This window comes from Dendrobium catenatum, unplaced genomic scaffold, assembly GCF_001605985.2.
Source record: "Dendrobium catenatum unplaced genomic scaffold, ASM160598v2 fragScaff_scaffold_665, whole genome shotgun sequence".
Taxonomy (NCBI): Eukaryota; Viridiplantae; Streptophyta; class Magnoliopsida; order Asparagales; family Orchidaceae; genus Dendrobium; species Dendrobium catenatum.
Window position 1 is genome coordinate 1,019,247 of NW_021319127.1, and position 23,240 is coordinate 1,042,486.

Sequence of the window (23,240 nt, forward strand, 5' to 3'; positions counted from 1 at the left end):
TTGAAAATCAAATCAAACTGATCAGTTCTGGATGGATTAAGAACCAGAACCTTGTTTACTTTTATGCAAAATTGGCATAAAAAAGAATGTGGGAAAGCTATTCTATTTGAAGACATAAGCAATTGCATGCGCCATGATCATTACAAAGAGTAAAAGTTCATCATGTAACGATCAAGTTCAGATAAATCACAGGCCATTTTCACTGTTCAATTAAAACTATTTTACGTCGCCGGCGCCACCTCTCGATCGGTAGGACGGGCTTAAGAAAGTGGTTAAATTGCTTCCATTGTAAACTCGAGGAATCAAGAAAGCGGCGACTCTCCAAATACAGAGATGAAGCTGTGTACAACTTCTCAGACTCCATGTTGATGGGAGCTTCATGCATTGATTGAAATCATTATAATATGATTGTTACATTACAGTGATTTGCTACAGCCTCTAAAAAAGCTGTGCAGAAAAAATAATGAATGCGATCCCTCTACCCAACCTAAAATTTTCACAGTTATATAGAAGAAATTAGAGGAGAAGTTGAGCAGCATAACTTTCAACCATGAAGAAGCAGAAAAAAAAAACTAGAACAGTAACCTCTTACCATTTTTTGTGCTGAACTATGAATTTCTTCAGAGATTTCAACCGAGCTAGAGAAATATTACAGCTATTGTGATGGAGATTGCAACAGTGCAGATCAGTGCCTGCATAAGAAAAAGTTTTGAGTGATTTGGTTAGTTACAAATAAAAGACAATGTAAATTAAACTCTTACAAAGTAAACACTGCAGTTTATTAATGAAAAATAATAATTATGTAAAGTAAATTTGCTTCACAATCTTTTGATTAAGTATTTTGCATGTAAAATTTTTACATTGTATTTGAATCAAACCAAAAAGGCCCTAATGATTTGCCATTAATAGCTGATTCTTTCACCCAAGTTCAAGGCACAAATAAAAAGAGGAGGAAAGTTCTCAACTCACTTGAATTGCACATATTTGCTGTATGACCTAAAGAGAAAATCAATGGGTTTTTAAAATTAAAAAATGGTTTGTTTGATTTACATTTTTTTGCTGTTTTTGTCTTTTATTTTTGAAAATAGATCAAATTATTTTTTGTAATGTAATACTCAAAACATTTTTTATATATTGTTTTCATTTTATTTTAAATGAAAACCATCCTAGCCATTGTTCATTGTTGCAGACAACTTGTCATCATTGTCACCTGCCACTAGAGGTGTCAATATTTGACATGACACAAAAACCCAACTCAGAAAATTCGGGTTGGACCCGACCCGATTTCAAAACAGGTCGGGTTCGGGTTCCCGGATTCGACTCGTTTGAAAAACAAGTCTGGTTCGGGACCTTCGGGTTGACAACCCGCAAACTCGTTTAAGTTGAAATTGCGGGATCCATTTATCTACCCAGGTCAGGTTAGGGTCGACCTGTTTGAACCCAGGTCAGTTCTGAGTTCGACCCAAACCCGACCCGTGACCCGAAATTGACACCCATTAGCAGCCATCAATTTCTTACAAGATACTTAGGCTTCCTTTGGGACAACTTTTTTACTGCTTCTTAAAGCATCTTTCTAATAAAAAAATTTAAAACTTTATACTAAAAAACTGTTTTAAAAAGTAATAAGAAAGCCGTCCCAAACAAAGCATTAATAAAACTTAAAAAAAAACACTTATTTAGTGACCTTCTGGGATTATATTTAACTTGTTTTTTTTTTAGTTTTGACATGAAACAAAACATATTTAGTATCTTAGAAACATGTTATTTTTGTTTTTATTAAATATCAAATAAGTTGAATCATTCATTGGTGGTGGCCATTGTCAGTAGGTTAGCAACAATGTCCCACAGCTACGGTGTAGACAGTGGTCAAAGTAGCCATTGGAGAGAGCAGCTGAAGGTGATAATTATTTTTAAGAACACTAAAAAATCTTTAAAGTATTTGAGTATGTTTGAAATAAACTTTGTTTTTTTTTAGAATTAAAATATTTAAAAATATATTAATTAAACTTATTTCTAAAAAACAAAAAAAATTTAAGTCTAAGACAAATCTCTTTCCTCAAACAAGGATTTGTACATACACATAAAGAGTATTCACGGTTGAAACTAGTCTCTGCCCATGGTATATTTGTACATAGACATGCAGTAATGAAAATTCTTTATATGATTTTTTTGTCCCTAAATAATCTCTAGACCCAAGGACAGAGCAAAAGAAAAGGGTAAGACCATCTCCAACCAAACTACATACCATCATACCATCGTATGCCGTCCGCCATTTGCTCCGTTCAAACTCCAAATCGCACGCCAAATTCCAATAGGTGAACAATGCGATGCCAATATTGGCGTTGGATTGTTCACCTACGGCAAAAAACTCGTTGCGGAATTTGCCGTGGGATTTGCCGAAGAAGCACGCGAAAGAGGAGAAAAGTGCGCCAAAGATGGTTACCTTCGCAAGAAGCGCGCGAAAGAAGAAGAAATGATGTTTGATTGGAGAAAAATGACTGCATTTTGGAGTGGATAATGGGTTTTTCGGTTGGAGATGCCCTAATAGATATCTAAAAGAAAACACTGGAATATATAGGCATCATGTCAAAGCCCAGAGCTGGAAAATTAAAGGAATAACAACTTACAGCGAAGGCACAAGCAACAAGACCATCTCGCTCCCTTGGATCTCTGTTATAGTATTTGCAGAAGTAGAGAACTGTTGCAATGTACCATAGCAACGGGCACAAGCATCCCAACAGTAATCTGCATCATGACCTGGTATTATAAACTGAGGAAGAAGAAAATTGAGGTTAGATACAATGTAATTGTCCACTCACGAACACCATCCTATTCCACAGCCATAACATGGTAGAGGTTTGTGAAATTTCAGCACTCTTGGGTCTTCTTCATCATGTATCAGAGTATATTTACCCCTACAATCTTTACAGTCACAATACTCACCTGAAACAATTTATGAGAATCAGATGAAATTCTCAATTGGGGAGCTATAAAACTATAATGTCTGTGATAGGAAGTGGATGCACTTTTCCTCGAAATCAACGAACAACAATAAGAAATTAGAAAGAAAAGTACAACAAAACTATTTTTATTACAAAATATATGAAAGAAAATAACAATATACAGTTGGATCTTCAATTCGAGAGGAAGATCCGGCTCTCCCAAATCCCTAGCTTCCGGCTAGAGCCCAAATAACCTAAGAAATTCTAATTTCAGCAAACTCCAACATAATCCTGAAATCATCCTATTGTTAGCCTTAAATAGGCTCTCATAATTCCCTCCCAAATCAGCTCCCTCTTCCTAAATAATTCTCTCTCAAATTTGAATTCAAATTAGATTTATTTCCCCAATTAATTCCCTCGCAATTATAATTAAACTTTCCTAATTAATCCCTCTTAATTCCTCCTCTTCCTTAAATAATTATCTCTTAAATTTTAAATTCAAATTAGATCTCTTGCCCTAAATAATTCCTTTCCAATTGTAATTAAAACACTCATAAATAATTCTCCTTTGATTAAGAACCATCCTAAATAGTTCCCTCTTAGTTAAGAAATTTCCTAATTCCCTCCCAATCAAATCGGCCGGTCTATCAGTCTGCTAGGTAGAAGTATGCATGCACTAGTAATCAATTACTAACATCTCCAGAATAAAGTTTTAGCAAGTTGGAGTGAAATTTAATATAATTAATAGCATGTCATTGTATAAATAAGATATCCAAATCTTTGGTTTGCATATAAACAATAATCACAATCAAGCCAAAAATTTGCATTTTGCCAGGTATTTCTATTAATAACTATTCAAATAGAATTGAACTTTATAAAAGCTACCTTTATTGTGAAATGGAATTGGAAAGTAATTTGAGGGATGATTAATAAGAAAAACTTGTAAGCAGATTCTCATCTGCATCTATATTCAAAGTGATGGCCACTGGGATCAAATTTTGCTGCAAATGCAGCACTGCTCTGTATCAAATTTCATGTGAACTGTTAACTGAGGTCTGGCCTAGCTATAAACCTTTCACTTAGCAATGTAGTCAACAAAGAAACATCTGTTATCTTTACATAGAAAACAAATCATCAAAGATAAAACCACCTAAAGCAATTTCCTTCACTGCTGAGCATTCTTTAAGAGTGCGATCTGGTGGTGTCCCAAAACCAAATAACTAAATCCCATTGCTGATGACCTGCATAGCCTGCAACAATATGAATTATGAACATATAACTACTTTTGCAGGTTTCTCCAATTTTGAGGCCACTTATTGTTACAAGATCAATTTGTAACTCTGGAGGTGCTGAAATTTTTACCATTCAATGTGGAATATTCATCCAAATAAAAGGGAAAATATTTTTTTTAGAAAATATAGGCTAAAAACACTAGTGATGATCAACCTTTCCGGCATCACATGAGGTAAATACTGATAACACCTTTATTTAAGCCCAAAAAAATATCTAATCATCGCTGTCTAAGAAAAGTATAGGCAGCATGATCATTTTATTCCAGCGAGATGCTTGATTAAACAAAAATAGCATTTAGTTATTTTATTTTTTCAAAGACTGCGTGAATCTTCATGCATAAAGCTGCTGCCACCGACAAATAATGGAAGAATCTAACATAATACAAAATATGGTTAGACTATGGAACACCTTCTGTCTCTTATCCTTGCTCTTTTTTCTTTCTCATGCAAATCACTAATTCTAGTCTTCTGTCTCTCTACAGAAGAAGACCTTTTATGGTAAATAAAAAGCTAGTGTTAGTTTCATAATGTAAGGTTTCAAGACTTGCCAAAAAATTGCAGAGTTTAGACTTTGCAACAGCCATCAAAACTGACAAAGGGGCTATTCCAACCAAAAACTGCCCTGAAGAGATTTTGATCTAGACCCAAAGTTGTAAGAATCTATGACTTCAAAATCAAATATGATGCATTGTAAGACATGCAACAAAATTATTTTAAATTATTTATTGATTGTTGATCTCCTTTTTTTGGCATCGATCACCTCTCTGTATATTGCACTGTTGTGTCTGATGAAGGATCAAATTGTGCATCTTATCTTAATTCGTCGTCGCCTTTGAAGTTTATTTCCTTTGATCATGTATAATCATTTTCTGATCTTCCACTGAATAGGTCAATTCAAAAAAAGAGAGTGGTTCACTCACTTGGGACAAAAGCAACCGCGAGCCTCCTATTTACAGGGAGAAAAAGACAAAATACCTATGTCATTTCTGACAAAAAAAAGGGCAAGCCTAAAGTACAGCTCTCGGTTTTCTAGAAGCATCTCTCCACACCTCTATTCGGATAAGGGCACCATTCCACGATGCTTTCTCTGAGATACACACCTCCAACTCTCGAAATAGGAGAATCTCTCCATCTCTCCATTCGGCCCAAGGTGAAGCAAGGGAGAGGCCGGTTCACCCATACAGAGGATTCACGTACAGATCACGCTTCCTCTTCCTCCTAGATTTCATGCAAGGGCCTCCAGCCGCTGGCTAGCTCGCCGGTCAGCCCGTCGACCACCTTTCAAGCTCCGACTGGCTAGGATCTCTACCTGCAACTCCTGCCAATCACAACTCCTGCTCAAGTCAACGCTGATCCGACCATAGCATGCCTCATACCCTATCTTGTCGAGCCCGGGACGTAGTATCGCAGGTTTCTAGCTCCGGTCATCGACCCCACCACCTCACACCAACCAAACCGAAGAGCCATCCCGCAAGGATTATCACACAAGGAAGACCCAATCCCTCATCCTCGCCTTCACGCATGAGCAGCTGTCTGACTTGCCTTAGACCACCCTCCAGCCGACTCCAGCCATTCGCTCCGTCTGGCCACCTCTCCTATCTGACCACGACCACCAATCTGCCGCCAATGCTAGACCCGACCTTCAGGCCGGCTCTCACGACTCTAACCTCCGACCTCGCCCGATCAGCATCTCCGACTTGACCTCACCGAGCCGCTGGTTCTCCTACAGTCGTCGCATGCCCTTTTGCTACCGGTTCTCTCAGACCATTCCTCCGTCTAATAGCCCACAAAACAGCCCCCCCTAGTGGCTGATCAACCTCTTGCTTCTGACCCTTGGTCAATTCGCCGGCCTTCATGAACTGTTATAAGTATATGACTAAAAATAATTACCTGTAATTGTGTTTTTTTTTTATATATATAGTAAACTCTCTTATATATTTCACTTTATGTTATTCATTTAAGGGCTAAGATATCTACACTGATAAAGTATAAAAATTCTTATTCGCTTCTATTTCACTGATGTTAGATGTTTCAACATTTGCTGTGTAAACAATTGTTCATAAGTTGCTTGGTTTCTTTTTTTAGTTCCCTGTTTCGTTATTCTATGATGCTATTCATGAATTGTTTGATTTTGGATTAAGGTGGGTTTAAGTTTGGTGGTTGATGAATATTTTATATATACAACGTTTTCATTTTTAGAATATAGTGTGCTTGATCATCATCATTGTACTTAACAAAATGATGTTATTTAGCTTGATAAATGATGATTATGATTTTACTAGTTTCCACTTGTTTTGTTTGTTAGGTAGCATGACCTTGTGGATGTTCAGATGTCATCAAAATAAAAGTTAAATGCTATTTAAACAGTTGTTTATTGAAATGTATTAAACTTGCAAATGAGAACATAATATTGCATAGGGGATGCTGTTGCTAAAAGAATAGTTGTTTATTAGTTATTTGAAATTGTGACTTATGACCCTCAAGCTATGTTCATGTTCTCCTGGAGCTATCTGATTCAACAAGGCTTCAATATCTAATGGCAATTTCACTTGTATGTTTAGCTTAATAATCAAATGTGCATTAAATAAATATAGATAACAGAGTGTAAAAAAATTTGTGCGACGCTTAATTTTATTATGATTTCCCCTTCCGTAACTACGAATGTGAGCTTTCCTGAAACAATCATTTTGTCTGGATCAAAATTCTCGAGGGAATGGCTTAAATTGAATTTTCTAGTAAAAATGTTTGAATTAAATTTGCTTATGGGAATGAAAGTAGTAATTAATTCTCATCCATTTTATATTGAAAATTTGCTAAAAGCAAGTCAATACCTATTTTCTGTATTTTCTTTTCTTAAGAAATAGATAGAGGCAGACGAAGTGTTTGTATTAAACTATTAATGTTTTGTAAAAGATGTTTGAAAGGCAATGGAGGCAAGTTTACAATCACAAATAGAGAGATTCTTCATTGTAAGGCATAATTCTTCTCTAGTTTATTTCAATAAATGTATTTAACTGTAAAATCTTGTTAATGCTCTATCAACATGAACACTTCGATGACAATGCATTAGTCAAGCTTAATTTCATAAAGTAAAGAAGTATTGTTGAAATAATGTCAAAGCTTGATTTCCTTACAAGCTAATTGATTCTCTTCATTAATATACGCTCATATATTCATTTTCTGAGTTCCCACTTCCCAAATAGGTATACTTGATGCTAGACTTCTCAGATAGCATGCATAGAATAGACTTGTAGATTCAAATTACTTTACTAACCACCATATAGATAATTATACATTACTCTTTTACATGTAATTAATGTTTAGTCAAAATCTAAAAAAAAAGTATTTTTGGCATGCAATCACTAACTAATTTCTTTCTATAATTATATTTTAGAGAATGTAATTCTAATGACATAGGATAGCTATTGCATGTTTATGTATTAATTAAGTTTGCTTGTTTGCAATGGGAATGAACACCAATCGTTAGTATAAATGGATAAAATCATTACTTGTAAAGAAGTTAATTGCCCAAATTCTAACAAATACTCTTTTGTATTTTAATAGTCATGTGTTGAATATACATAGGGTCTTTACCATAAATTTGTTAGCAAATATTATTATGTTTAATGAATTTTTATTAAAATTAAGATGGTTACATGTCTTTTAGTTTCTCATGCCATGTTTATGTATATAATCGTTCTCAAATGCTATCTTGAATTTCACATGCATATGAATTTAGATATTAATATATATGAAATTCTGACACCTACTTGTCTCTTCATATTATTTGCAAGGTACATTGGAGATGATTTAGATAGCAAAGCTATAGAATATTCAGTCGCATCCATTTCTTTTAAATGGAGGTGCTAAGGCCGGTTGCACCATTGACTTGCTCCGCTGAGGTAAATTCTATAAATGTAGCACTCCTAGGTTTTTTAAACCTTGCATGTGAATAGCGCCAAACCTATAGATGCCTAGCAATGATTTATTTCCTCACATTTAGAATTTTTTTTCTTTGATTCTCATAAATCATAATGCGTATGATGAAATAAATATGCTAATAAATAAAAATAAAGTAAGATAATTAAACATAAATAAACTAAATTTATTCCACTCTAATAAATCAAAATTATTAACGAATATAAATGAAATAAATTAACAATATAATCTAAATACATTAAATAAAATAGACAAAATAAAAATTAATGAATTATAAAATTAAATTAATTAAACATAAATGATTAAATAACATTAATTAAAAATTAGTTTAAAACTCAAATAAATCATTAAAATTTTAAATAAGGTAAATAAAAATCAGTGAATAATAATCCAATTTTGATCATCTCAAATAAAATAAGGTTTCATAATTAATACAATGAAACTAGATTTAATTAATCGAATTCATAGATTAAATATTAAACTATTAATGAAAGGACCTTTCATGCTTTATATTTGATTCTTTTGGAGGGAATATTAACATTCGATTCAAATGATACTTAATCAATTTTAAATAACGAGAAGACCCTTATGCATTGTATTTAACTTTTATTTGGAAGATACACATGCATTGGATTTGAAAGGTCCTTAATAAATTTTAAATAAATTAAAAGCTTTTAAGTAATGCATTCACCTCCTTTAGGAAAGCACAATTGCATTGGATTTTAAAGCTCTTGAATAAATTCTTAATAAATTCAAATAAATTTAAAATTTAATGAAAAATCAGATATAATTAACCAATGAGATTGTTTGGTAACCTGGGATTACAATGCTATTAAGTTAGTCTTAAGTAGGGTGAAATAAACCTCTCAACCACGGTTTAACAAAGACACACTATTCAACCTAAATAATCACCGATAAATAAATTATAAAATACTTAGAAATTAGAACTTTATACCCTTGTGCTAGACTCTTTTAGGAAGAAAAAAACTTATATTGGATTGAAAGCTCTTAAGGAATAAAACACTTAATTAAAAAGCAAAGCTTCCATGCAACCAATCCTATCATTTATGGGGGAATGTTAGCATTACAAATTATGAGCTTTAGAACTTGTTCATTGGCTTTTGCACTTTGAAACCACTAATTGACATGGTTGTTCTTTAAAACCTAAAATTAAATAATTCAAAAAAATAAAATCCTCTAAAATTTAATTAATAAAATATTAAAATATTAAAACTTAAATTTAAATTAAAATATCTCTAAACCTACAACAAAAAAATAATCTCAATCTTAAACAACTTAAACATCAAGCCCCTTTGGACATATCAAAGATACAACCTTTTCTCACACACTTAAGATTATTTTCTAGAGCCACTTACTCTAATTCTAGGCTAGGGCATCCACCACCTAATGGAAGGACACGCGGGGTGGTTTTTTTTTATCCGGTTTAGACACCAGTCAAAATTGTTGAGTGATAGCTCGGAGAAAAAGCACAGGTATAGAAAGCTAACCTGGTAGTACATGAGCGTTGATGAGCTGTTGGTTTACCAACTCCTTTCTGCGACTCTAAGTGTCGGACCTTACAGCGGGTAGTGCTTAAGCTATAGAATAGAAAAACACTTCATAGAAAAAAGAATTCCTTTGCGGCTTACCAAGTAGTAAGTAAGTTGTTGAATACGCTGATGGGAAGTGCAATTGTTTCAACTAAACACGAGGGTTGCGCTCGTTGCGGGAAGTATGTTTTGGTATAATACGGGTACCTTTGCCTGGAAGATATCATTGGTGTGATTGTTTACTTTCGGTCTTCTGGATGTCATGGCATGCATAATTACATTTTTATTGGTGCACTTTAGTTTATTAAATTACATATACATACACCATGCATGCATATGCATTTATGTTGTCTTTTATTTTGTTTCAAAAAGAAGAGCAAAATACAATATATCTATGATGTTTGTAAAAATAAAGATTCAAGGTAGAATGTATCTAGCAATGGATGCAAATTATAAAGTGCTCATTATACATTTGTATATTTCAATTTCAGAAAGTTGTAAAATGCTCAAAGATGTTTGTTTACATAAATATATAGAGCACCAAAAGAGAACACCCTTCAAACTCCCTCTCCTTTGAAGGGTGTTCTCTTTTGGAACCCTATAGAAGAGTTGGAGCTAGAAGAAAGTACACTAATGTATTTGAACTTAAATTCATAGGAGTAGAAATCCAAGCATATTGTGATGGAGCTTGGCCACCTTACTTTCTTGCAGACTCAGAGTTATATTTATGTCTCCAAATAAATGAATAAGAGATTTTTTTATACATTTGCTTCATGCATCATAATACATGACACTAGCTAGACCCATTTGTATATCATACAATCTTGAATAAACTCTCTGGATTAAATATCCTCGACTGCCTAAGATTAGAGTCATCTTATCTTGCATTCATAAGACGATTAAATGTGTTTAGGATGTCAAATTGCAACTCACTCAAGGCAAATATAAGCCAAGATTGTACAGTCCTCAGTATATCTTTTCTAATTTTTCTTCTGAATGAGTAAGTCAATCTTTAGCTATTTTTAAACTCAAATTTTTAATCAAATCTTTATATATTAAAAAAAATATAATCCTCACTAAAGATGAAGAAAAGTGTTTATTTCCCTATGGATGGAAAAGAATCTATGAACCCTCACTATGCTCCAAACCAAGAAGAGAATAAAATACCATCCTTAATCGAGAGTATTCATAAGTCAATGCCAAAGATATAATTAACCACGGGGGCTTGTGCCCATGGAAAACCAATACCCACATCAAATAAACCTCATTTGAGCTAATGCATTGAATGGGGAAAATCTCGTGACTATCAAGTTATATATAGTATTATTCATCAAGATGTGTAGGCAAAAATCGTTATTCTCCATGAATAATCGTATGCATAATTTCTTCTATTCTTCCGTTGGTCTGCTTGTATAGAGTGTAAAGGTCTACGATCGTTTTATCCTACGTGATAGTGTGATCATACCATTTGCATTCTAAACACCCGCTCGCAGAGTCCTTTTAGAGACCCACATTGATAATTCTAATATTTTTAGAATTTTATTTCAATTTTAATGAATTTAATATTTAGGCATATGCAAATAGAGGTTACGTCAGTAGATAAAGTTTTAATGTGCGTTAAATGATGATCCACACAATCAGAGAAATGAAAAGAATAGAGTACATATGATGTTTTGCATAAAAAATTCAAAAAAGAAAAATGGCGGGTATTGCCCAGCCAAAGAATTTCTACTAGTTGCAGCAGCCTTGAAATCTGAATGTGTTTTTGTGTACGGTGATAAAAGGCGATGTGAACTAATTCTACTAAATAGAGAGAGGGGAGGGATGACCTAGAAATGATAGTGACTAGAGGTAGTCAAAATAATGCTTCCAAAGAATAAACAAGCTCTACTTGGTAACAAAGGGGCGAAAATAATCCTCTTATGGGAGGGGGAAGGCTGAACTATATGACATGAAAACAAAAATGAAAAATGGGGAAGAATAGTCCCTCTCCAAAAAAGATGGGGGACTATACAATTTGAAAATGATGATGTAAGGAGTACTTGAAAACACCAAAATGGATAATTAGAACTCCAGGTGATGGTCAAAGCTCTAAAATTCTTTAAAGTTTTTGAGTTTGGAATGTCTAAATGAGGAAAATTGAGTATGCACTTCTACGGTCTTAAAACCACAAAAATGATATAAAATTAGATTATATTTCTTTATTTGTTTTTTTTTCCTCATATTTTGCTAAATTTGAGCCTATTTTTTAATTCCCTATTTTTTGTGTTTCATAAAATATGAAAATCTTACTATTTTCTTAATTTTAAATCACACAAAAGTTATTTTGAAAGCCTTTTTGACGAGAAAAAAGCCATAAATCCCTTGAGGCCATGAAACAAAATCACAATCATACTCTTAAGATTATGCCAAAGTCCACAATCCCTATTTAGAAGCTCTATTGTTCTTCTAAAAAAGAAGTTATAAGGAGAAGGAATAACACACCGTTTAAAGCCTATGATTTTCTTTTAAAAAGGTTCAACTATAATGAAACAACACAATTCTGAAGGGGAGTCAAAGCTATGGTCCACCAGTGACATGATGAGGAAAATACGTGAAGGAGGGCAGAATTAATTAAAGAGCATGATACCATAACAATAACTTGATTTGGATTGAGTCACTTCTAGGGTTTAGGGTTGATGTTCCATGTTGGTCTCCTTGACTAGCCCAACTTTCTGAAGCCAATTTAGGATTCTTTTGAGCAGCTTAACTTCATAAATGGCTTTCCATATTGACTTGTAAAGCAAATGAGAGACAAGTTAGATTAAAATTGTTGCAGTGGAAGTACCTAAAACTTCTCTCTTTAGCAATGCCAAAAAAAGCAATTGAATTAAATTAGGAGAAACAAAACTAGCATCACATGTAGATATAACATGAAAACAAAAAACCATAAACAAAACTAGCATCTCTTACATAAGTCACAACTTAGTGTGCCAATTGAAAATGCCAACAAAGTGCATTCTTACATTCCTAATACCTAGGTTTGTATCATTGGTCGACTCTCTCATGTAATTCATAACTTTGCGCATATCAAGTATATCAATAAGGTTCATTCTAATCCATTCAATATGTTGGCTTTGAAAATCCCAAATTTCAAAGATCCAAAATTATCTCAAATATGACCCTTAATAGGGCAACATGCAAATTCTTACAACCTCCCTCTCATTGGTTCGCATGGATATGGTACACTGGTACTTACCAGCTTAATTACTAATTTGATGGTCAAGAGGTTTTGGATAAAAGGAATCCATTGTCAGAGTGGAGCACAGATTTTTTTTTTTTTTATTGAGCTAATTGCGTTCAGAGTCGGATCTTCTTCCAAGGTGAAGTGAGCTTTCCAGCCACTACCAGCGACATGGATCATCATATACATGCAACAAGGTAAGTGATGATGGAAAGAATAAGACATTCCCCTAATGATGGATCACATTCTAAGTTGTCTATGTATACAGTAAAAAAAATTCAACTAATACGAGGAAATCTTCATAATCTATGTATGTTTACTGAAGTATAAAGCTAAAATGTGAACAAATTACCTTGATTCATCGATAATAGCAGCTGTTTCACAAGCTCATCCCCATAAATTCAACTACTCCATAGGCCTCCATAAATCTGGTATTTAGAAGCACTTTTTCAATGTATGATAAAGCTTATATACGATAAATATAGTTAAGCAGGGCAAGAAAAGAGAACAGTTTGATAAAACACACAGAGATCATTTATAACTTTTATAGCAAACAATTCAGGCAAGCAAGACTAAAAGAAAGATTTGCAAGAAAAAACACTACTAGCAAAAAGTCAAATAGCACAAATTGAAGAGGATGCACCAGCAGAGCCAGCATCCTCTCAAGCAAACAAGGATAGCATTCAAAGCCTGAAAATGACTGAAAATATCTCAAAATATATGGAAAAGAATAAAAAAATCTAAAAAAGTAAAATTAGCTATTTTGTTAGTGAATACATGAATTACTTAAAGCTACTGTCTTCACCAAACAGTGGCTGAAATCAAACTAAATCTGGTTGGAGTTGCTTGCATTGGGATTAACAGACACAAACTGCTTCCACTATGTTTTACATGGCATAGTTGTTAGTTTTAAACTCAAGGTCTGCTAGAAGCAGCAGAAATGTCCAAAGAATATCTGCTGTGCTATGATGCACTAACACTCCGCTTAAAAAGGGAATGCAGTATCGGACAAGTGTCGGACATAGACACGCGTCTGACACGGCATAAACACATGTCCAACACGACATTGGAGTGTCACAATTAAAAAAATAAAAATGAAAACAGACACGCGTGTCTGGTTATTAAATGATAAAATTATCGACGCCAAACGGATCGTTCTATTTAGCTTTTAGCCACGAACGAGAAGCCCTAATTTTCCGATCCACGAAAGAAATCTTCTAGGGCAGACCGGGCGAGCTTGCAGCCGATGCCAAAATGCTCGAACCGAGGCCAAGCCGAGCTCGTCTTCCCCATTCCTTCGTTCCTTCATAATTTCTGGGGTCAGCCGAGGCAAAGCTCACAATCAACGCCAAACAGAGCACCTTCTGTATGCAAGAGAGCCAAGACCTGTAAGTTGATTTCGCCGTTTCTTCTTTTCATTGTTCAAGCTGTCTAGATTAATTGAAATATTAATTGTTGTTTTTTGAAACTTACTACTGTGACATCTATTGGATGAGATCCACGTCGATCTGTTGCTTGAGCTATGTCGGTTAGCTAGAAGATTTCTTAAAATGACTGTAGAACACTATATGTATTTAGTTCCTTTAACGATGCATATTGTTCTGAGTTCCGTTCATTTTATATTCCCAATCCTTGCCATACTTTTTTTATTAGTTCATTATTTTTTATTTTTTGTTTGATTTATTTTGATACATGATTACCAGATATGTTTTGTTTGCTTTTAATGTATTCCTATGTATGATTGGTTTGTTACAACTAGATAAAAACAATGAATAATCAATATATGTTTTGTTTGCTTTTGATGTATTCCTATGTATGATTGGTTTGTTACAATCTTATCTAAATAAAAACAATGAATAATCAAGATATAAATGAAATTATAATTTCTATGTTGAAGAATAGTAGTTCAAATAGAGAATATCCATTATGACATGTTAAGCGAAGTGTAGATTGCATTTTTGTCTTTCACTGATCCGATTTATGACATGTTGATGTATGCAAGGGGGGGGTCAACACAAGTTGAAATTTTCTTGTATTTTCTTGCCTTGTGTCTTTTCATCTTCCCCCTCTCCTTTTATGTTATCTGTCCTTTCATCTTCCATTTGTCCTTTGAAGGTTGCTGGTTTCATGAGAACTATGGCTGTTTCGGTTTGAGCTTAAGAAGTTAAACTTTAGTTGTGCCAAGCTCATTAATATCTAGTGGAGAAGTAGCTCATTATGAGCTAATGGCTTGCTATAAAAATATGAATTGGGAACAAGATTTGATGTGTGGAACTTGATCTTTCACATTCCTCTTGAAGTTGAGTTGCTGCAGCTTTTTTTTCTCCTCTGGAAAAGCCTCTCACGGGCTGCTGCTGCTTCGGGTGTGGTGTGCCTCTTCGGGTGCTGTTTTCTTTTCTGAATCGGCATGCTTTTGTTGACCGTGAGCTTATTCGCCTGGTTTCCTGTGCTGATTCCACGGGTTCTCTCATCTGAGCTCACAAATGAATCTTTAGTAGACTTATGTTCCGTACCTTTAGCTTTTTTATTTTAAGCATAAATGATGGGTAGTAATACCCTTCTTAGAAAAAGAAAAGATTAATATACTCCCTCCCCCATCCCAACCCAATATATATATATATATATAGAAAATAAGATAAAAAAAGCTGAAAACAGAAAATAAAACAACAAAAATTGCGTTGATGTAGAACTTCTTAACATCAGCCTCCATATCAAGGTCCTCTAAAATTTTTCTCCGCTTCTCCAAGTGTATATATATATATAGAAAATAAGATAAAAAAAGCTGAAAACAGAAAATAAAACAACAAAAATTGCGTTGATGTAGAACTTCTTAACATCAGCCTCCATATCAAGGTCCTCTAAAATTTTTCTCCGCTTCTCCAAGTGTTTTTTTCTTGATCCAGAAAAATGCCTTACAGATGACATCATATCAAAGAGCTTTTATCTCTAGAAGAGACATTACAAATTCTGTTATTTCTATCATTCCAAATTGCATAAAAAGCAGCTAAGGAGAATAAAATCAGAAGCCTTTAAAACTTTCCTTGATATGCTTCTGTCTTCATTTAATTTGAAGTAGATAATTCCAAGTTAAGCTTTAATGCTAAAAATCCTATAATTCTTCTCCAAATCTTGCTTGCAGCCCATCAATTAAAGAGCAAGTGAAAATCATCTCCTGGGTAGGTTTAACACATACAAGTCGCAGATTGTATAATAAATACCATGATTGAAAATCATAACTTTGCATGACAGCTCTTTGTTGTATAGAATCCAGTACAGCATAGACATATTTAAAGGTACAATTGATTTCCATATGACTTCATATGCTAAGGATTTTTTTACACAATTACAGAAACGTTTGCCTGTAAATTTAACATTTTTAAGATTCCAAGTAGTTTGTCCTCTTCCACATCAGTCTTAAACCCAACAAGCAAAGAATATAACTCAATAATAAGTGGAGTAAAATAATAAGGCATAATTCTATCCAGAGAACAAACCAACCTCTAGCAGTCAAGTTGATTTGTGATTGGACGGAACAATTTTGATTCCAGCATTCACATACAATTCAGGAGATCAGAAAGGTCATTTGGACAGCCGAAATTCAGCCTCCAACATTCAACTTCAATGGTCTTTTCAGTCTGATAACAGGTTTGTTTGAAGGACAATTGAATAGCCAAAAATGAGTTACCTTGTCCTTCTTAATATAATTGTTATGCATAGAGCAGAAGATTAATCACAGCTATCTATACAACACTTCAAAATTCATTTACACTAAAGAGCAAGATTAAAAGATTTCAAGTTAATAATCCCCAAACCACTAAATTTCTTTGGTCTACAACAAGTTTTCAAATTTGATACCTGACAAAAATTGAAGAGAATCGGTTAAGTAATTATTTCCAATATTTGTGTGGTACTTATACAATCCTAGAGAGGTTTTAACAGGAAGTAGATAAAACAGGGAATAATAATTATAAAATAAATAAAATAGTCCCACAAATTTGTGAGATGGAATCAATGATCCCACGCATCCATGCCGTGTCAATGAAAACAAGCGAAGCAGAAAGCCAGCTAGACAAACATTAAGGAGGGAGAGTTTATGTGCTATAGGTGTTGGCTTGAGAAGGAATCCATGGGTTGGGTGGCATTTCAACTTGGCGGACATCAATGAGGTGGAAGTCATGGGTTGTGGGTGTTTCCACTTTCCCCCTATGTGAATAAATAGATATAATCCATTCCTAGCTTGCTTGATAACTTTTGGATGATTGCTCCTAGTACTCCTTTGGTGAGTATGGCTGCAAGTTGTTCAAGTATTGTAGATGTTTTTTCGGGTGCTCTTAGTAAGCTTTTTTGTCTTTCTATCATTTTTAAATCGCTAAATCTTCTTCTTCCCTTTAGTAACCGGAAAACCAATTGTGACCACTTTAGATAGTTCTTTACATTCATCTGGTATGTTGAATGGATGTATATAGCTATCCCACTGGATTTATATTGCTTCCTTTAATTCCAAGAGAACCTGATATTACTCGTATGTGGGTTTCGTTGTTGTTGTTCATGAAGAGGAAAATTGTGCTTTTGTTCACAATTCAAAAAAAAAAAGTAAAGAAATGCATCAATGTGGCGATGGAAACTACAACAAAGAGAATATGTGGCTATGAAGACTACAAGTATAGAAAATTAGGAGAAAAGGAAGAAAATGCAATAATGAAAGTTGCTGGATTGTGGTAATGCAGTGATGAAGGCTTAGAACTCTGATACCATTAAAAATTTTGGTGAGGATTGGTTGAGTAGATTTTAATCATTCCAACATTTGTGTAATATTTATACAGTCTTAGAGAGCTTTTAATAAGAATCATATAAAATTAAAAAAAAAATTATAATAGTGCCACAACTTTGTGAGAAGGCATCAAAGATCCCATGGATTAGGTGACAACAAAAAGAAGGAAAAGAACGGGTGGGCCAGCTGAGTGGATATCAAGGAGGCTGAATTCATGGGCTGAATAGGTCAGTTGGAGGAGGAATTCATGGTTAGGTGGCAAGTCAGCTAGGAGAACATTAAGAAGGTGGAATTCATGGGTTGTAGGTGTTTCCATAATAGGAACAATCCATCTTCCCTTTTAAAAAAAAAAATTTATAATCAAATCAATTTTATTCATAGCCCATTGAGGGAATAGAAAAAAAAAGACATGTAGAAAAATAAGATATAGATAAAGATGTGCAAACATCACATTTCTTTACACCACGCCATAAGAATTCTTCGTAGAATCACCCTCAAATGTGAATTTATATAATTTATTTCATGAAATTTCTAGTGTTTCTAATTTTCAGAATTTCCTTGTTAGCTTCTGCTCGAGCTAAAATTTTCTTTCAAATGCATAAATTGTTGAAATTTGAAGAATTTACACAAATTTAAGTTGAAATTGACTATTATAGAGTAAACGGTTTGTGAATTTTCTTCATTTTATATTTTCTTAATTTAAATTAAAATTCTTTCAAATATATAAAATGATCCAAAGTTGATGGGCAATATAAGGTTTATGGTCCTTTTCTTCATTTTAGATTTCATGAATTCAATTTAAAGTTCTTTAAAATGTATGAACTGATCCAAATCAAAGGACAATCTAAGGTTTGTGACAACAATTCAAAAAAAAAAAGTTTCCATTGCCTAATGTAGGACTTGGTGGGGCTTAAATGCCTTATGCACATCACATGCTCAATAATATACTTTTCAATTGAATAACTTGGTTCAAGGAAGTGGAAAAGAATACCATTATTCCAAGCCACATATACCTACCAAGAGAACCAATTTTGGATGTCGATTTCTACGATGCAAGGGCATAAATCAAATGCATTGCAATCACCAAAAGGCTAGATTGTAGCTAGTTCAAGCTTCCGAAATCAAAATCTATTACACATTTGCACCAATTAAGATGGATTTGCTAGTCAATCTTTATTCAATGCAGGCAAATTTTCATGAATTTTTTTCTTACTAAGTTCAGCGCTTTAAGACCCAATACGATCAACGGTATGGTTTTGAATGGAAACCATAGATGATAGGTCCCCTGGAGACGTTCTTGAGCCTGTTAGATCGAGTTCAGACACCCATGCGCGCTACTTCCGAGGAAGAAACACTAACATGCTGGTTAAAACATCGGAGAACTTTCAACCTCTCTCACCACATTTACCAAAACAACAGCAGATAGTACCTCCACAAAACCATCACACTCACACCTCAATACTTAGAAACGATTAAGAAAACAAATACCCCCATAAATAGAGCAATGGAAAATTTCAATAAACAAGAAAAGCAAAACCCAGCATACCCATTAACAAAATTCCCCAAAGAAAAGTGCTCAAAATCAGCTACAAAACGCATATCCTCCCAAAAAAACACAAAAACTACACTGATACTTACAAAAAAAAAAATCTTACGGTAAATTCCATGGGCGAGCAAACAGAGCCCAACAAGATTCGAACTTTCCGTCTGAAAACCGATCAGGAGGCGAAGGAGAAGAGAGGTAGGAGCTCTCAGTCCTTACCCAAAGAGGAGCAGAAATGGCGGTTTCCGTGGGGCCAAAGCTTGGAATGGAGGAGGCTTCTTTTTGCTGTAGGCTACAGTTCCTTCGTTTGTTAGCCAGGGTTTTGTCTTAACGTCACCGTCCCGGTAAGTACAAGTGGCCGTCAGGAACGGAAAATTTGGTAACAATCCCCACCGGTTGGCTCTTCATGACCGCACGTCGAAAGCGTCACCGTCCTTCGTACTAGTTGCTACTGCGTGTGACATTACCATAATAATCATCTAATTTATTTTTTTAATTTAAATAATATAATTATATATTCATATTTATATCATTATTTTAAAAATATTTAAATTATTATATGAGCTTGATTAAAAAATTTTATGAATATTTTATTATCGTGTAAAATGCTATTTTTATTTTTGGAAAATATTTTTTTATTATAAAATATCAAATTGAATTTATAATATAAGGAAATAATATTAATCGACTTCTCCAATTATGAGTGGGATCCATTTCCATTTTTAAAAAAATTTGAGCATCTAATTATTATTCCAATTATTATAGTATGATTATTATTAAATAATTGTTATTTATTTTTTAAAATTTTAATAATATAAGTATGATTATTATCAAATAATATTATTTATTTTTCTATTCATATATTATTTTTTGAATAGGCTGAGGAGAAGAGTCAAATGGAGGATTTGATGAGTCAAATATTAATTTGCGAGTGCTTTGTCAACCGCAAAGCAAACAGTTAAGGATAGCTTTTTTTCTCTCTCAAATAAAGATGGGTATGATGTGCACATTTACTTAATCATATTAGCCTTATAATTTCTAGCAATCTAATAATATATATATATATTGATGTTTTGATTGATAATTTTATTTATGCTGCTATTTAGACTGTTAAAAAAAATTATATAGCTCTGATTGTGTAAATTAAAAAAAAAATCTTTTAAATTAGATTCTGGGACATCATAGGAGGCCTCCATCCAACTCCTATTTTCTCCTTGAATTGTTCGCTAGCTCTCTCCTTCGCTGAATTCCTTGATGAAGTATACCCAACGCCATCTTATGGCCACAAAACCAAGTCATTTGCAATCCATTCACAACCACAAACCACAATGAATAAATATGTGCACATATATTCATATAAATATGCATAAACATAATGATTCAATCTCAAGCTAATTTGATATTAGTCAAATTCGATTCAATTCAAATTATATTTGAGTTGAATTTAGCTTATTATTTGGTTCGTTAATTTTGATCATAACTGTATTTAACTCAAATATCAACCCAATTTTTAAATAATTTTTTTTATATTCAAGCCATAGTTATTGACTAAGGCTTCATTTGAGACAATCTTATTACTGCTTTCTACAGCAGCTTTTATTTCTTAAAAGCATCGAAAAAAACATTTGCTAAAAGTTTTCACAAATGAAATCAAAGACCCTTAGCATTTATATTCATACAAGAATGATGCTTACCCAGCAAAAAATGAATTTTTATTGATTTATGATTATAAATTTTTTATCCACTAATATATTAATAAACAAATCCATTAATTGCTTTTTAAAAAATAATAAAAATCTCACCTTATTTTAGACTAAAATACAAAAAAGTTATAATAATGAATGATAATATTTCTATTACAGATGTTTTTCTTTATTAGCACACGCAAATGCATTATTGCACTTTTTTTATTTAAATAGAGTGCTTATAATAAGAATTATGAATATTACATTATTGATTTAATGATTTGAGAATCAACGGCTGAGATTTAAGCCATTGCTTTGAATGATTATGAGGAAGGCTTGACGTAGAAGACGAGCCTATCTGTATATATATTTGTCATTATTTAAGAAAAATTTAACACACAACAAAAAGAGCTATGGGATACATACAAAATTAATAAAATCATGCATTCCTTACACGATTTCTTCATTATATTGGTCCCACATTCGCATAAATATTACTTTATGAAATATTAGTTATTTGTGTGTATTAATTTATTTTAATTGATAAAATTTTAGAAATTATTATCATAATTTTATATCGAATTCAGGTAGAGGACCGGCTTTACGAAGCTTTCAGACAAAGAAGGGTTCGTATTAGGAGGACCCTAGTTTTTCAAATAGTTTTTCCTTGCGAAACCTCTTAAGTAAAATAAGCTAAATTCTTAAATATCGATGTGACTTTTGGTGTAATGATTAAACTTTCATTAAGAAACTCTATAGTTAAGCGTGCTCATCCCGGAGCAATTATGGGATAAAGATGATGAACTTGAAGTCAGTTACTTAAGTGAGGGAGGTTGTGAAACCCCTTAAGTAAAATAAGCTAAACTCTTAAACATCAAAGCGCCTTTTGATGTAATTAATGATCGAAGTTTTATTAAGAAACTCCGCTGTTAAGCGTGCTATATAGGATGATGGATGACCTATTGAGAAACTCCGCTGGAGCAATTATAGGATGATGGATGACCTATTGAGAAGTTACACCAATATGACAAAATCGTGAGGCTCTTAAGACAAAGCTGACAAAATCTCGATAGTTAAGAGTTTAGGCTATCACATTCCTAGCTAAGGTCATTCGAGTTTCATTAATGTCCGAGTTCAAGTTATATGAAAACCCCACTCAATAAACTATGATCGTCCCCAACTCACTATTGATTTGCTTCACAGATTTTTTGCTAAAGACACTTGCTCTCAAGGACTCACTCGATGTCCTTGTTCCTAAGGACTCACCTCCGAGGACTAGCCCGACATACTTGTCAGAGAGTGTTCATAGCTACATCAGAGTCAGACAACCATGTTTGTATCTTCAACCAAGTCTATGTGTCTGTTACAATACTTGTCACATAATAACTCGAAATATATGTTAGATTTCATATCATTTTCACTGCTCAATAAAAACCACTTAATTTCTCGTATATTCTCATATTCGTTAGTCTTATTTTCTCGCTCTCATTAGTCATCTCTATTAGTAAAATCAGATACACTCCTGAATAAATTTGAATCCAACACGAACTAATTATTCATTAGACTTTCACTTTTGTTTTCATCACTTAAAGTGAATCATAAGCTCTAAAGTCGAATCTTTCCACGAGGTTTTCATACTTTTTTAATAGATTTCTTCCAATAATAGAGGCACTGAGCACTCTTTCGCTTAAAGAAAGCAAATCCTTTGTTCTTTCGGAAAGGAAAAGCAAAATGCATTAAAAGTACAAAGTGAAGATCATTAACTTGTCATGCAATTCAACTAATTATTTTGCCAATCATTTTGTGTTAACAAAAAGTTCTTACAAATAGAAAATGGATGGAGAAAATGAAAGCCTGCACTCAAGTTCCCATAACAATGGGAAAATCAATTTTAGGTACCTCAAATCCAGCATGAAGACCGGCATTCTAAACACATTTTTAAGATATATATTTTAAGTGGGATTTCTTTTATATACCTCATAACATTTGATATATATTTTTTATAAATATATACAAAAGTTTATTTTAGACAAATTCAAATGTTTTTTGAACTTGAGGCTTCGCTTGGGACGGCTTTCTTACTACTTTGTAAAGCAGCTTTTTATTACAAAAATTTTATTTTTCGTGCGAGAAAAATGCTTTAAGAAGCATTAAGAAAGTTGTCCCAAACAAAGCCTGGATCTTCGTTCCAACATTGGTTTAAATCAAGTTCAAGCAAATGTTTGAATTATATGTGAGCTTGTTTCAAACTAAAGTTTGAACATGTTGGTCTTATGATGCATTTGTTGGAAACCG

General features: G+C 33.3%; 1 protein-coding gene across 3 annotated transcripts; it reads right to left on the bottom strand.

The window, feature by feature from the left end:
• Nucleotides 1–77: 77 nt before the first annotated feature.
• Nucleotides 78–19,563, bottom strand: LOC110111307. Of its 3 annotated transcripts, XM_020843114.2 has the most exons (7): nt 19,373–19,563; nt 16,445–16,581; nt 13,299–13,374; nt 2,820–2,943; nt 2,628–2,745; nt 593–692; nt 78–487 (listed from the first exon to the last, which is right to left on the bottom strand). In XM_020843114.2, exons 3-6 carry the CDS (start codon nt 13,306–13,308, stop codon nt 639–641), a joined length of 306 nt encoding a protein of 101 aa, XP_020698773.1. In that variant the 5' UTR covers nt 13,309–13,374; nt 16,445–16,581; nt 19,373–19,563; the 3' UTR covers nt 78–487; nt 593–638. The 3 variants fall into 3 exon arrangements, with proteins under 3 accessions (XP_020698773.1, XP_028551485.1, XP_020698772.1); XM_028695652.1 differs by lacking the exon at nt 16,445–16,581 and having other exon boundaries at nt 19,357–19,563; XM_020843113.2 differs by lacking the exon at nt 16,445–16,581 and having other exon boundaries at nt 19,373–19,562.
• Nucleotides 19,564–23,240: the final 3,677 nt, after the last annotated feature.

Coding starts and splice junctions, on each gene's coding strand:
- LOC110111307 (XM_020843114.2), bottom strand. Junction 2,746..2,819: donor TGTGGAATAGGATGGTGTTC/GTGAGTGGACAA, acceptor GTCATGATGCAG/ATTACTGTTGGGATGCTTGT. Junction 693..2,627: donor TTGTTGCTTGTGCCTTCGCT/GTAAGTTGTTAT, acceptor TTTCTTATGCAG/GCACTGATCTGCACTGTTGC.